The sequence below is a fragment of the Glycine soja genome, chromosome 3, assembly GCF_004193775.1.
Source record: "Glycine soja cultivar W05 chromosome 3, ASM419377v2, whole genome shotgun sequence".
In the NCBI taxonomy this organism is placed as follows: domain Eukaryota; kingdom Viridiplantae; phylum Streptophyta; class Magnoliopsida; order Fabales; family Fabaceae; genus Glycine; species Glycine soja.
The window spans coordinates 28,215,129-28,232,207 of record NC_041004.1 but is presented as its reverse complement, the minus strand read 5'-3'; the positions used below and the strand labels follow the sequence as shown (position 1 = coordinate 28,232,207).

The 17,079-nt window shown below is 31.0% G+C and overlaps 1 protein-coding gene across 1 annotated transcript; it reads left to right on the top strand.

Moving 5' to 3' along the window:
* The first annotated feature begins 15,897 nt into the window (after positions 1-15,897).
* LOC114405083 lies at positions 15,898-16,641 on the top strand. Its single transcript, XM_028367761.1, has 2 exons — positions 15,898-16,008; positions 16,111-16,641. The coding sequence occupies exons 1-2, from the start codon at positions 15,898-15,900 to the stop codon at positions 16,639-16,641; spliced, it is 642 nt and encodes a 213-aa protein (XP_028223562.1).
* The last annotated feature ends 438 nt before the right edge of the window (positions 16,642-17,079 follow it).

Below are 17,079 nucleotides of genomic sequence, written 5' to 3'. Positions count from 1 at the left end.
TGTACTCTTAAAAAATAGAGTTTCTAAGTAGGTTCTATAGTATATTTTAGGACGGTTTAAAAATTATTTCTAAGTCATTGTCGTAAAAACACGATGATGTTTAAATTATTTTGAAAATTTATTTTTTAAGACGGTTGTCTAAAAAAATCATTTCAAAAAAATATTTTTCTAAGACAATTCTTAACATAATCGTCTTTTAAAATAGATCAGACATGTTAAATTCACGATAAAAAGATCACAAATCTTATATAATTATACACAAATAAAGCCAGCAGAAACATATGTTCGTGTCTAAGAGTGCAAATTTGGTATGTCAAACTCTGGCCATTAACAAATTTTTAAAAACAGATATTTATTTAGATTCCCAAACTTGACAACTTGCAAGCAGTGATAGAAGAAAAAACAATTTTTTTTCTTTATTTAAAAACGAGTTACTGCTTAATTGGTTTGAGTTTAAGTACTCCACAAGTAAAAACTTGTAATGGTGGTTAATTTAGTATATATTATTATATATTAATATGAACCTTTCAGTGGCAGCCACTGGTTGTAGCCACTGAGGACTTTCCAAGGGAAGAGAATAACTTAGAAGAAAAGGGGAAACCACTTTTTCTCTAAAACTTTTTAAAATCACCTTTATATTACTCTTTGTTTTTTTTTAAAAAAAAAATTCCAAAACACCTAAACCATACTATCCTTTGATTTGATGTGCATGAACCATATTAATAAAGCTATTTTTTGACTACCTTTCTTCATTCTTAGTTAATAATCCATTAATCTTATTCTTCACACTAAATTAATAATATGTTTTGTTTAGCCTTTGTTTAGAGGATAAAGTGGAAAGTTATACGTATAGCCATTGATTAAAAAAAAATCAATGGAATATTAAAAATTTCATAATTTAGTATATAAGTTAAATTTAATTAGTATGATCATAGATCAAGCTTCTTAGATAAATATAGTAAAAAAAGTGACATTTTCTACCGTGGATAATAATACTCGATTAGTAAACGACTTAACAGAGAAAGGAGAATTTGATTGCCCCAATTAGTTAGTGAGAAATCAAATCAGCTAAGTATCTGTCGAATTCAACATGTGCACAGATTCATGCAGAAACAGTAAAATGTTTCTTAATTACGAGAGAAAAGTGGTAAAAGATAACGTGAAACAAGCTCAGGAAGCTAAGCCCAAAAATTGAGCATCATTGAACTTGAAACGTAACCATAAGCAATCACATGACTTCTCAAGTCAAGCAAAGAAACCAAAACCAAAACCAGCGGAGCACAAAAGATATGCCCTACGCAAAACGTTAAATAATTGTTTACTGTCCCATGTGAGCATGTTTGGACCATGAATATTGGGACTTACCAGTGGGTTTGAATCAGATTCCCTTGCCTAAGCTTAACAAAGGACGTCTAGTACTACTATATAAATAGAAACCCCCTAGCTAGCAAGTTGGAACACACAACAACACAAGACAATTCTTCAATTCTTTCCTACTCATTAAGCCTAATATTCTCACAAACCAAAGAAACACTACTCACTACTTTCTCTATAGCGTTTTCAATAGCCATGGGTGGCAACTAGCAAAGGAAATCTAGCTCCTTCAAGTTTGTTTTCAACATTTTCAAATCTAGCAATAGGCAAAGAGAAGAGCACTATGATGCTCATTATAATGATGCACCAAAGCAATGGACCATAGTTTGGCCCAGTGATGAGGCAACTTCTAAGAATAATGAGAAATACCAATTGCTACTCCCTAGCATTTAAAACATTACTAAAGACATGCTGCATATTCACTTACCTTAGACAACTTTTATCCTAAATTATGTGTAAGTCTAATTAGAAATAGTATTTATTTTTGCACATAACCTGGTTGTTTTGATATTAATAATTACACTAGCCTATATGACTCAAACAACAAAGACACTAAAAGTAGAGAATTACATACCCAACACAACTTTATAACTTGTCCCTCTAGAATTCTATATTCTCATGGTTTTATCTGCAAAACCAATACATATTGTTTCCCCTTAAGGTACAAAGTAAAAGGAAATTGAAAAATGTAAGTACATATGTCAGACCCTAATTTCATCCGGGTATAATGTTTTTATCATTCGAATATGATGTTTTGATCATTACTAATCGAATTACGATGTTTGGCACCGGTTACAGCGCAAGGCCAAGGGGTCGCATAGGATTTTGATGGTTGTTTGTCAGTTCCAAAAACAAAAGCCACAAGGAAGGAACAAAATGGTCATTTCCTAGAGTTTTCTTACCCTAAACTCACCTAGGCTAGCATCTACCTTGCCTGGGTGAGCTGATGACTTCAAGCCTAAGCAAGCAGCTCGCCTGGGCGAGCTTCCCCAGCGCCAAATGACTTTTTCTATAAATAGCTATGCAGGGGGAGAGGTTAGGGGGTTCTGAGAACTGAAGAAGGAGAGGAAGAAACGCAAAAAGAGAAAGAGAAGAAGAAAAAAAAGCAACATTGAGACGCTGTCGAATTGCAACCGTGGATCATTCCCTACATCATTTCCCTCACTAGTCTTGTACCCCGTGCAATAGTCGGTTAATTTTTCTTGAGAGTTGAATGTAATTAATGTACCCTTATGGGTCCTCTGTGATATTATGTGTATATTTATCTTCTCCCCTTTATTGTTGATAATTTCGTCTTATTCATAAGGCTTAATTCTAGTCGATCACTAGTGTCATGAAATTGGTTTTTTTAGTGAGACTGGAAGGCAATAAACAAAATCAAAATGAAAAAAAACCAATTCATAACCAAACTTTTTTTCGTCAAATATCACTTGAGATCGTTTCAAGGTCCAATGCCTTAACAAATCTTTGTTTGCAATCAAAATAAGTCTTTTAAAAAACATGAACATTCTTACTTAAAGAACTATGTAGGTCTGATTTTCTCATTGCACCTGGACATACATAGGAGCAAGGACAACACCCTTGTCGATTCGAAAATAATAATAACAATAATAAAAAATAAGGAAAATAAATAATTTTGAAGTCACATTTTGCATACTCGATTAAAGGCTACTGTCCCTTGTGACGGATGTGTGGGGTGCTAATATCTTCCCTATGCGTAAACAACTCCCGAACCCTTTTTTTTTCAAAATTCGCAGACCTCTTTTGATTTTTCTAATGTTTTCCTCGAATAAATGTTGGTGGCGACTCCCACTCGTTTTCTCCATAGGAGACAAACATGCTTTTATTTATTTTCTTTCGTCGTCCCGTTGTAAGGTAGGTTGCGACAACATGTAACATAAATAGTAACAACTACCAAAAAAATACATCAACGTGAAAGAGAATATACTACCATCAGGAGTAAAATCACACAGGTCATACTGTCATGATGACCCGTAAAGCAAGTAGAGGGACAATTCTATAAGTAGTCTTCCACATCCAAACATTGAAATCCTCAAAAACAGCGAAGAGTGTGTGTTGTCTTGGATGCCACCTGAGCCACTAAGAAAATTTCATGGCAACTAATTTAGTAACTACTCAAAGCAAAAAAGCAAGAATATCAACAATCTCACCTCAATGCCCCCTCCAAGACCTTCAAATACATTTTTTAGATTTTCAGATGCATCCCAGACTTGAACAATTCCATGGAAGCACCGTGATGTAAGATGTAACATCCCATTTTTCGTAAAATAAATAAAAAGAGTTGTATTTAAAAATTAATAAAGTTTTTAGAAATTAAATAAATGAGAGAAAAGAATTTTTGTTAATTAAAATAAGGATTTCATAGTATTAGAAAATAAATAGAGTAAAATGATATTTCAGAAAATAAAGGGATGTTTTAATTAGTTATTTATTCAATGAAAGAGTAAAATAAAGTTTCTTTTTATAAAATAATAAAATAAAGAAAAATAGAGTAATTAATAGGTCGAGAGTATCCTAGTTATAAATAGAGACATATTAGGTCAGTTTTTACATTTAGGATCTACACTCTTTTTTCCTCTCAAATTCGTTTTTCCTTCTTCCTCTCCCAAAACCCTCCTTTTTCCTACATACATCCAAACATGTCTTATTATAACTATGATCTTGGACTCATTAGTCATTGGATCATCATAAAATTTGGACACTACCTTTGGAACTCATTTTTCCACATTCTCACTGTTGAGATTTGTGAAATAATGTCTACAGAGGGAGACATTCCTCTCGCACAAAGACAATGAAATTGAGGCTCAAATCCCTTCTTCTTCTCTCAAACGCTTGAAAACTCTAACAGAGCAATCAAAAGAAAAGCCTGAGGAAGCTTAGGGAACGACTAGAGACACTGTTATCGTTGCTGGCCTACACACGTTAGCTCGCTTAGAGGTAAGAGATGAGTTTATCTCAATTGAGGTTAAAATGAACATGTGTAGGGATTCTTAAAGGATCAAATTGGGGTTTATTTTGGAATATTTATGATTATAATTCTACCTTTATGGTTATAATCATGAGATTGGTATGTTTGACAGGCTAATTGATGTCCTAATGCAAATTAGTTGATGAAATTGAGCACTCTTGGTATTTTTTGTGTGTTTTTGAACCTATGATTTTAATTCCTTTGATTTTGATATGATTATGTGAAATTGTTTGAGGGATTTTACTCCCCATGTTGTGAGAAATATTTTTGTATAATTTGTTTGTGTTTTGGACATGATTTACTAGATTAGCATGATAAATTGTTATATTGGGATCATGAAATTGTGATTGAGATTATGTGTAAGTGATAAATTGAAAATGTGATGAATTGTGAGATACATGTGTATTGAGATATTGTATATTGAGTTGTGAGTTATGAATTGTACAATCATACAATTGTAAGACCCTTTAAGGACGATGAGTTTTTGCGTGATGAGTATTGTGATGGGATCCACTGTGGGAACCCGTTGAGTTGAATTACTTTGAGGCGCGACGAGTTAAAATGATTTTGAAAACAATTGAGTAGTTGTGCGTATTGCATAATTCATAGGTAAAGTCTGTGATTGTTCCATGTATATATTAATATTGTGTGATATGTATATGATTAATGAGGTGGTAACATGTTACTTTGAGATTATAACATTGTGATTGAGATTGAGTATATGTGATAAGTTAAGTATGTGTTAAAGTGTGAGAACACACATGTATTGAGAGGTTGTGTGCATTGAGTTATGAGTTATGAATGTTATAATCACACGACTGTAAGACCCTTTAAGGGTTGATAGGTTAATATATGACATGTATTGTAATTGGGTCCACTATGGGAACCTGACGAGTTGAAACACTTTGAGGCGCGACGAGTTAAAATTATTTTGAGAACAATTAAGGAATCGTGTGTTTTTTTATAGTTCATAGATAGAGTCTGCGTGTTAAAATGTTTTTCTGGATTGGACTTGAATCAGGAGGGAGAGACCTTGATAGACTTTTTGGAGTCTAGGCCTTGGGGGTAAATACAGCCGGTTTGAGTGCTCCTTTAAGCCTGTGCCGATCCCGCATGGTTGAAACATTCTTGCAAAACAACATGATCCTGACTAGTCTTCCTATGATTTTACCTAATGAGAGTGACCTGGCCTACCAGTGTGTGGTCTGTCTTGTCATGCACTCCTAGGCGCTCGATGAGGTTTTTCACTGACATCGTATCACATTGCATATAGGATTGAGTCTTATTGTATTTGTTGCATAATGCCTGTGTAATGACTATTGTGACTTGTTACGTGATGGTGGATAATGAATTGTGTGAGTGTGAGATGTGTTACTCTGAACACATGATTAATGTGAAGGTGTGGAATGTGATGTTGTGATTAAATCCTTAGGACAAGTGATGTTACACAATGAGTGGTAAAATGATGTGAATTGTGCTAAGTTGAGCTTGTTGTACTTATTATATGTGTGTGTGTGTGTGCTTCTGTTTATCTCTACCGATTTAGGAATGTGATAATTCACTCACTATGTCCTGTTTGTGTCACATTTAGTGGTATTAAAGCAGGTTGAACCTTTCAATCACGATGGAAATTCAATCACAAACTCAGAAAAATCAATAACAAACTCACGATGGAAATTCAGAATCTTTATGACCTGCACAAAATCAATAACAAACTCACGATGGAAATTCAATCAATTGAAAGTAACATGACATTACCAATCATGATGCTGAACCTATCCTAACTAGAAAAATACACATCCAGTAGTAGCTATTGTATCATGCAAATACCTTGAAGCTCGGAAGCTCAATCTCCCTTTTCACCAATCTTCTAGAGAAATCCTTTGCCATCACCACCCTTTGTAGCCACCAATGTCACATCTGTTGGGTTGCAGGAAACTGTGTATAATTCCCATGTACAAGAATCCAAGTGAGCGTGGAAATATAATAATACATTCCCTTGTAATAGAAAAAATTATTAGTCAGTCATCTAAATGGAATATTTGGCTTCTTGAAACACTAGGTTTGATTCAATCTAATTAGCTTAATAAGAATTTGGATAGCATCGGTAGAAACATAATAAACAAAAGAGTAGAAAACATCATAATCCTTAATAATATATATAAAATCAGATTAACAATGAAAAGGAATATTACAACACGTGCTTACCATCATCCTTGTAGTATGATAGAAGAAAATCACATATTTGATGAGGTATTTTCCATCAGGTGCATTAGACAGTTCATGAATTGCATTCACCATTCCAACTCTCTGGTATGGAAAAGCCAACCTTCCTTCCGAGCCTATTTAGAATGAAACTCGTGTGGTCAAAATATATAACAACAACACCACTAACTTTGTCAATCGAAACTCTATATAACCCACACCTCCAAATGGTTTACTGGGTATCATAACAAGCCAACAACACAAGCATAGAGACATTTTATACCTTTAATAATAGCTTTGATAGCATTGAACATTGTGTCTAATGCAATTGGATTGCTAAATTTTGGGCTCAGACTCTGGACTATAGCTAATGCCACATCCCTTCTCCCTTCATTAGCATGCCGAGCCTGTGCTAATACTATCGAAATAATTTTTGCAGCATACTTACTTAGATCAAGGTTAACATACTTCAATAGAATCCCGACAGACTCCAACATAATCTCTGGGTTATGTTTTAGCATTTTAACAGAGGATGGTATCATAAGACTTTGAAAATCTTCATGTGACATTTGCAAATAAAGTGGACAAAATGCTTCAGTAAGACTCTTTCTTGGCTTTTCTTTGGCACACAATATTTCATTAACATATATATCAAGAAATGTTGGCTGTAAGGAGCAAAGAACTACATCATACCCTATGAGGTTAACATTAACCTGATGCAAGCACAAACCGAAAAACTTATGCATACCCATTCACCTTGAATTCCCCAAATAAAGATGAAGATCAACTTGAGAACTCCAACAACATTAGTAATTCTGGACTATCCTTGAAAGGAATTCAACCATTTCTAGGCTTTTTCATGTAGACTTTATAAATATCCAACAACTGATAACAAGTATAAATATCTAAATTACACTATAATTTCTTATATGCATTATATAATCGAAAAGAAGGGTATCAAAACTCAAAAGCAAAAAATTGAGGAAGCAACACATGTAATTATATCCATAAGAGAAGAACATCATGGAGTGCACTTTGGTGGTGCCCTTTCTTCGTTGTTGTTGTTCCTTCCTTCTTCTATGGCGAGGAGAAGAATTTCCTAAACCCGAAAATCGAACCTGATTTCGACGAGCCGTAAAGGGAGCAAACATAGGGAGGCGAGGGAGGTCATCATGGTCATCGTTGGAGGAGGATGATGAAAGAAAGAGACGCGACGAGGAGATGGAGAGGGATTTGGCATCGGAGGAATTTGAAGTTAGTAGTTGCATATTTTTCGAGGAGAGTGAAGGTGACGTCGTTTTGTAGTGGATGAGATTTTGTAGGGATTTGGCCGAAGAAGGTGTGGCTTTGGTGTTGTTTGTGGCTTGGTAGAATTTTAATAAAATCCCTAGCCCTCCACCTTGCCTTCTTGCTCCCCCACACCCTCCCCCTCGTCTTGTATAAATGACAAAAAAACCTATGACGATGACGATGGTTTTAATAAAATCAATGTTAAGTATGTTATTTCGACATTGGTTTTTATTTAAACTGTCTTTAAATATATGTTTCAAAGACAGTTTTCATAAAACTGTCTTTGAAAAGTTAAGAATATTTACAAAAGTGCCACCTAGTAGGATATGATATCGGTTTTATTAGAACCGTCTTTGAATATGTGTCATAGAAAAACATTCTTGTAATAGTGTTGGGATTACTTTTAACTTTGTTAATTTTGTGAAAGTTTCATTAGTAAATTTAATAATAGAAAAAGAGACATTCATTTATGAAAGAAAAAACAAAGGCAAAAGAAAATGATGTTTAAATAGTGACATGAAGAATTTTGTTGGCAACCATTTTAATACTTAATTACATGCAATTTTTTGGGTTTACTTAATTGAACTTTAAATCTTGATTCAGTTGTTGAAATTTAATGTGAACAATTTTACACACATGGACTTCTCGACAACCATTTTAACTTGAAGTTGTCACGAAGTTAAAAGAAATGAATAAGAGAATTTTAGGCAAAGAAAATTCATTAAAAATAATGTGTTTCTCATGTAACAATCTCAAACTAACATTTCTCTTGTCAAAAACATCAAAGGGTGACTTTCACAAGAAAAAAAATTAATAATCAAAGGATGACTAGTAAAACAAAAAATCAATAATTATGATATTTTTTGTAAGGTTAACCAATAAATATGATTTTTTGTATTAAAGTTGATTAATCAAATTTTTTAATAGAGATTATTCATCAATAAAGTTAGTACTTACTATACATCAATTTCATTTCATGATGACAAAAAATATAATGGTTACAATGAATATTGTACAACTATTTCGGTTTGCTTAAAATGTTCAATGAAGATAGTTTTTGAATTAATTTCCAAATGAGGATAAATCATATGGATCTCCATGACTTTAAGATAAGAAGTCGTAAATTTTGTGTGACTTCTTTTTTTATTTTTTTTAATTTATTTTTAATGAAGTCATAAGAAATATCATGATTTTTACAATTTATTTTAAGGAAAATCCTAACCATTTGAAAGTTGTGTATCTCCCTAGGATTTCTAACTTATTTATTTTCTATAATTATATATATATATATATATATATATATATATATATATATTAAAAAGATCAATGACTAGTTGTATATATAATGAAATAGATAAATCAATTTAAAATAAACTTTAAAAATGTTCATTATATAAAATAGAAGGACATAATCATACTAATTATCCATATTACTGCTTAATATTGTGTAATTTTTAATTTTATGTCTATGATTAATTTGTATTGTTAATGTATTATGTTGTTTTTATTTTAACAAATATTTTTATTAGTAAATTATTTTTTGTCTTTAATATTAAAATATTTTTATCAAAAAAATTAATTAATAATATTATAAAAGTCATACAAAATTATTAGGTTACATGAAATAAGTTAGAAGCCGTTGGGTAAGACGCGACTTTAAAGGCTTTTGGATTGTCTGATTTTAGTTTCTTCAATAAAAAAAATACAATGACAAACTTCATTAAAAATAAATTAAACGAAATAAAAAAGATGTCCGTCAATTGAGAATTAATTCAAAAATTACTTCCATTTAATAAATTAAAAAAAATTGCCCCCTTAGATCAAGACACCTGCACTTGAACTATTTCATCATAATAGCGGTCGCTTATGAAGAAGGAATATAGGATCACAATTCAACAAGTGTCATAGAACATTTGGAAACTTTAAATTAATCTAACCGTTGTCTTTGAATTTTTGAATATTTGTTTTGACTTTTAATATAAGCAATTTTATATTTTTAAAATTCAATTTAAAATTAGTATATATTATTATCAAACAAACCATAATAATTGTAAATTAGAAGAAATAAGTACTAAATGCACAGATCAATTACATAAATATTTTCTGTCAATTTTTTTGAACAAAATTGTTTTAGTTTTATACATAATCTGAATTTGAAGTTTAAAAATTTAATTATATTAGAATTCAGTTAAAAAAATATTACTCATAACAACTCTACTCTTAAATAGAGTTATAAGTTGACTTGATGATGAAGAAAGAAAGTAAAAGATCATGTATTTGAATTTCTCCTAAAAAAAATCCCACTGTTGGAATAATATCAATTTAAATTCTTGGGATATGTTTGAATTCTCGTTAATTATTTAAAATTGAGTTAAAATATTAGTTGATATGATTTCAAATAAATATTACACATTTAGTATTACATTAAGAAAATGATTTTGTGTCTAAATTTAATTTTAAGTTGAAGAACCTTTAAATAATTTTATATTCAATAAATTATTGATATACTCAATTATATTTTTATTTTTTAAAATAAAAAAATTCAAAAAGACAAATTATTTTATTTTAAAATTAATTTTACTTAAAATAAATTTCATGCATTTTTTTAACCCTGGGAGAAAAAATTTAAAACTTTAATTTGACATCAAAGTAATCTTCATCTCATTGGATCACCCATTTTGATACAAAGTATGCAATATTTAGAGTCGCAACTACATATTTATGTTGAAGATCACATTTCAGATCTTAGTTAAACAATTTAAGTGTCGAACCATTTATATTAATAACTTTTAATATTTAAAATTATTTTTACAGCTGTTCACTCTAACATAAACTTAATATAAAGCTTGGATATCGAACAGAACCATCATGAAATCATCTATAAATCTGAATTCTGAAAGGGGAACGAGCACGACCACTTAAAATTTTAAAATATCTGACCAGAATACTTTGAAAAAAAGACAAAACGAATTGCAGGCATAGACTTTTGTTAGCTTTGTATCTACAAATATCGAATACGATGATGTAACCGATTGAAAGCCATTGTTAAAAAATATAATCAAGAAATTGATGATGATGATTCAATGTTTGAGATTGGAGAAAGAAAACTTGCGTGGCTCACAAAATTTGTAGAGAAAAAGGATTATGTATTATTATTTTAATTTTTATATAATTATTCAATTATAATTTACGATGTATAATAAATTTATTAATTTTAAAATAATTAAAATAATAATTTATTATTAAATTACAGTATAAATTTATTTTATATTTTCGGTGTATGGATATTAAACTCAAATTTCAATTCACAGTATAAAACAAACAAATACATCTTTTTCTCAAACTTTTTCAAGAAATTTCATAACCACCATTAATTTTTTAACTCTCTCTCATTCCTTTTGGCTTCATGATCATGGACCCCTTTTTTGTTTTCGGTGTCTTTTTTGCAATATAATTAAGTCTGAGTAAGAATCATTATCCTAAAGCTTGATCCATTAGGGTGGGGGCATGAAAGAATATGTTCTGGATTACATCATTTGTGTTGTCGTCAATCAAAGGTGTGTTCTGGAACCTACACATAATTTATTACCGTTTGTATAAATTAGAGCTTGTTGAGGGTGAAATGAAACAACTCAACCAAGTTTTGTGGAAATTGGCTAGTCACCCGACAACTCTCGTCCTTTTCTTGACATTATGCTATTTCCGCTTTTAACGATGATATGATGTGTACATAAAAATTAACTATTTGTGTCACAATGATGTGATTCTCACATAGTAGAGGATCTACCCATTTGCTTTCTGTGTGACTAGTACATATTAATCTTATTACCATGTTGGGTCTTCCATGTCTCTCCAAAGATGACTTTTTTTTACTTAAAAACTATAAATTAATTAATTATTTATGCAAATAAGACAAATTAAATATTATTTACACAAAATATATTTTATTGTGTATGGTGAGAAATCGATTTTGTAAGAATTGATGTTTAACCTAGCATGATATTTTTTCGGGTTAGTTAAGAAATAAGGGGAATCGATTTCTTAAATAATGTTTTTATTTTTATTTTTAGATACATTGAGAAAACAGTTTTTGCATTAATTTTTTTATTTTTTTTTAAATTTACTTAAAAAATTGGTTCTTGAAAAATATATTTCTTAACTGAGTTTTTCATTTTTAAAAAAAATTTAAGAATTTTTTTTAATTTTTTTTATTACATATATATATATATATATAATTTTTTTATATAAAAAATTAAATTTTAATTTGCATGTGTTGTTGTTAATTTTATATTAAATTTATTTTGTTTAAAATTATTTATAAATCTTTTTATCATGTTGTCAATTCCTTCTCACGACAAAACATGCATTTAGAATCTTTGTTATTATGGAAATGAAATAGTTATTCCTTAAATAAAACATTTACAATAGGTTACACAATTTGAAACCAACTTTATGCAGATAAATTGCATGATTAAAGAAGAGGAAAAAACTAAGAAAACTTAGTTAAATAATTCAGGGATTAACATGATTAAAGTATATAATTTTAAAAAAAAAGTGATAACTAATTTACACAATGACTATACAAATTAATTGCACATAAGAGTAATGATCTCATCAAGAGTTATTGATTTGTGCAACATGACAAGGATTTCAATTGGAAAGTATCCAAAAGTTGCATTCAACTCAATTGGACCTTTGGTATTAAATTTCGAGTAAATGAATTAAAACATTTTCCCCACATCATCGTTACGTTTGAACTTTATATAGTTGCATTCAACACAACCATCACTTACGTAAATTGGTAGACGGTTAAAAAGATCAAGTCAAATTCTGTAACTTCTGTTGGTGTAAAAAATTAGTTTTCTTAAGGCATCAAGTGACGTGTCCTCACTTATTGTGATGACTTTTAGACTACTAGGACATTCAAACACTATCCCTTCATATGATAGAATCATGTCACCATCACAATACATGAGCGAATACACTTTCCATGTTTTAAGCAATAACGTAAATATCAGACAAAGGTGTTGTTGAATTGCATCTAACCGCTACTACTTTTTATATTAGGTGATCAACTGTTCTCTCATGACTCAGACCAATGGTTGAGATCGCACCGATAATATAAACAACTTAGATTGCGTTTATATTTTATTACGGTTGGTTTTCTTATTTCGAAAAAAAATCAGTGTTCAGTCAAATTGTCTCATAAAAGGCATCGTTTAGTCACATCATCTCGAAAAAAGCAATGTGAGATCAAATTGTCTAGAAAAAAGTAATGTGGGGTCAAATTGTCTCGAAAAAAGTAATGTCTACTCAATTTATCTCAAAAACATGCAATGCTTAGTTAATAAATGTAGTGTCCAATCAATTAATAAGGGAAAATTGACATTCATAGTACACAATAATTTAGCAAGGACAATTAATGTCGTCTATGTCCACCAGTTCCACATCTGGGAGATTATTTGTTTCTTGTCGTTTGTCGATGAACTTATCCATATTCTTGTGGTTGAAGTTGTTTATCAGGAATAACAAGTTGCTCTCTTTGGATGAAATCATTAATATTTGGTTGATTTGTTGAAGAACTGCCAACAATAGTTTGGTGAACGGATGAAAACAAAAGTATGAGTATACTTTGCATGTACGCATAAGCAGATTCTAGTGTTAGAAGATATATACATATTAGGTTGCTCATGTAGTCTTCTTTGCTAGCATTGAAGAACTGCAGATTGTACCCATAATCATGATGATGATGTTGTTGTGGTGTGAATTCATATGATTGAGGAAGCGGTTGTAGTCCTTCATCATGCATGTTAGTAACAATTGGTGGGCTTTGCGGTGGAGGATGTTCTTTAGTTTCCATCTATGGAGTTGAGCGAGATGTAGTGGTAAAGTTTGGATGAGTTGCAAACCGTGTTAGACAAACTTTTGAATTTGCTCGATACTAGTTTATGTAATGACTCATATGTTCAAGTTTTCCTTGAATAGGTTGGTTGATTAACACATATTTGCGTATTTCCTTCCAAATTGCAATTCACTATTGATGCTCATATGCCCAATATGTATCACTGTGTCCTCTCATGTCAGTTTGATGGAGTTTGTTAAGATTATGTGGTAAATTTGGTATGTCTTGACAAAGTTCAAATTGGAGCATGACCCTGTTAGTTTGCTACCATACTACCACTAGGAAACAAATTAAAGTGATACAAACACTCCATATTTTGGAATCCTCATATGCATTTTGGCATAAATGACGCAAACCCTTTGTAACGTAAGCATTCGGTGAAACTAAAAAAATAAATAGTTAATAATTTACAAAACAATGTAATTAACGTTTGAATAAATAAAACAAAAATAAATGGTGCAACCTTCTTGTTAAGCATGTTATCGAATTCTGATCTATAGCCTAAACCCAAACCATGACCTCATCATTAGTCATTGCGATTGTGTATTACAATGGCGTCATCACAACAACTAAACATAGTTCTATGTTTGTAAGTGGTTCACCAAAGATTGTTCAACTTGATAACATGTTACTTGATGCCTTGAAACAAGCTATTGGAAACAAAATTAGTCTACCAAATGATAAAGTGGTGATGGATATACATTTTCGATGCCCTGTATCATTTGTTGGTGATTGCTTTTAGTATAGGACATGCATATTGCAAGATGATGAAGAGATAATTACTATGTTTTCTATATTTGAGACACTCTCTAACCTCACATGCCTTAAGTTATATCTTACTACCACAAACATACCCACACCAACATTTGCACAACCACCACCAATTTCTGCAAGCTCTTGGAATTTTGAGGGTTTGGATGAATACCTCGATTAAGCAATGAACCTTGAATCGAGTATTGAAGACCCCTCCCTACAAATTATTCAATTGCTATTTTATTATTTAATGATTCGTAGTCGTCATGTGTGTTGTTCATTTTTGTATTACTGAGTGTTTGTTTCATAATAAAAATAGTCATCATGTGTGTTTTAAGGTCAAAAGTTTGAAGTTACCCTCATGGAATGAAATTTTGAAGTTTTAGTGATGGCAACTGCTTGGGGCACCCATCATTTTTGTTGGGACACCTAGCAATTTTTGAAAATGCCGAAATGGGTATTTTCGGTTATAAATAAGAGGTTTCGTTTTTCATTTTTGCAGCACCTTTTTTATTTCGGAAAATCTCACTCCCTTAGTGTAAGTTGCTTCCGTTAACCTACTTTTCCGAGCATTTTTTTGTCTCCGGTGGTGTATGTGCGTTGTTGACGAGGGTACGATGAAGTTAGGTGGTTATTCATCGTCGGAGAAGAAGAGGTACGTATAATTTTTTTAAAAACATATGGATTGACAATCCTTATGTTTCATACGGATTGGCAATCCGTATGAACCATAGGGATTGTCAATCCGTAGGTTTTTTTTTAATTGTAAATAAAATTTGTTTAATTATTTAATTTGATTTATCTGTTTAATTTGTTTTGTAGTGTATTTTTTTTGTAATAGTTTTAGCAATTTTAGAAATATTGATTTGGTGATATTATTTTATAGTGATATAAAAATAATAAAAATATATTTAGTAATTCGATCGGTGAAAAAATGATAATATATATAAACTTTTAAAAATTTCTAAAACTAACATTAGATTTCTTAAAAATGAATTGAAAATAATTTAGTAATTACATTTGTAAAAGTAACATTAGATTGTTGTGTATAGATTTAACTGAATTAAGTATTTACATGTTTAACTGAATTATGTATTTTGATGTTTATTACAGTGATTAATAATTAAACAAAGTTGATATTTTATTGAATTATGTATTTATTAGAATTTATATGATATTTATTGAATTAAGTATTTATTAGAATTTATATGATATTTTAATGAAGATATGTAGTAAAAATGTAGTTTGTGGTTATATGATGTATAATACATTTTTATTTAATTTTTGTATAGAGTTATATTTGTGTCGATAACAAATGAGGTGATTGTATAATTTTTTTAAGTTGTATTTTTTTATCATTGAATTTGTTAAATGTTTTATTAAGATGGACGAAGAACAGTGGATGTATGATAGTATTATATATGAAGAAGTTGATATGAATGTTGAAAATGAGGAAGATGCTGGCATGAAAGTAGAACGTGTTGATTGCTCTGATGTCTTTAATACTTCTTAGGTATTTGTCTAATTTGTTGTTGGTACAATAATTATATTACATAAATGTTTATTGATCCCAAACCTTTTTTGAATTCTGTTATAGTTGTTTGCTAGTTGTGATGAAGTTTTACATTGGACTCGACCGATGACTCATGACATTGGATTTGTTGTCGTGATAATGACGTCAGACACCAATACTGGTGTTAGAGGCAGAGCCTTATTTCTGTTAATAGCTTGCGAAAGGAGTGGTGAGTATAGGCCTAAGAAGAATGATTTGGTAAGAACATGTACTGATAGTGGAAAATGTGGATGCCCATTTAAGTTGCGTGTGAAACCAGTTTTGGGAGGAGAAGGATGTATGGTGAAGTTAATTTGTGGGGTTCACAATCATGAAATGCCAAAGTTATTAGTTGGACATCCATATGCAGGTCGACTAACTAAAGATAAGAAGATTGTTGTTGTTGATATGATGAAGTCCATGGTGAAGCCAAGAAATATTCTTTTGACGTTGAAGGAGCATAATGCCAACAGTTATGCAACAATCAAACAAATTTACAATGCCAGACATGCTTACCGTTCTTCCATAAGAAGGAGTAACACTGAAATGCAACAACTCATGATCCTGCTTGATTGAGGTGAATATATTCACTGACATAGGATGAAGGATAATAATGTTATACGTGACTTGTTCTGGAGTCATCCTGATGCAGCCAAATTAACTAATTCTTGTAATTTGGTTTTTTTGATTAACAGTACCTACAAAAAAAATAGGTACAAACTTCCGTTACTTGGAAGGAAAATGTCTTAATAATGCTATTTGGGCTTTACAACAGTTTTAGGGTCTTTTCATGAAAGTTGATGCACTTCCTGGGGTTATTGTTATCGACAAAGATTTGTCTTTGATGAAGGTAGTGAAAACTGTATTCCCGGATGCTACAAACTTGTTGTGTCGATTTCACATTGACAATAATGTGAAGGCAAAGTGTAAAATCCTGGTTGCTCAAAAGAATGCATGGAATTATGTGATGGAGGCTTGGGGGAGTTTGGTTGACTATCTATGTGAGAGTTCTTT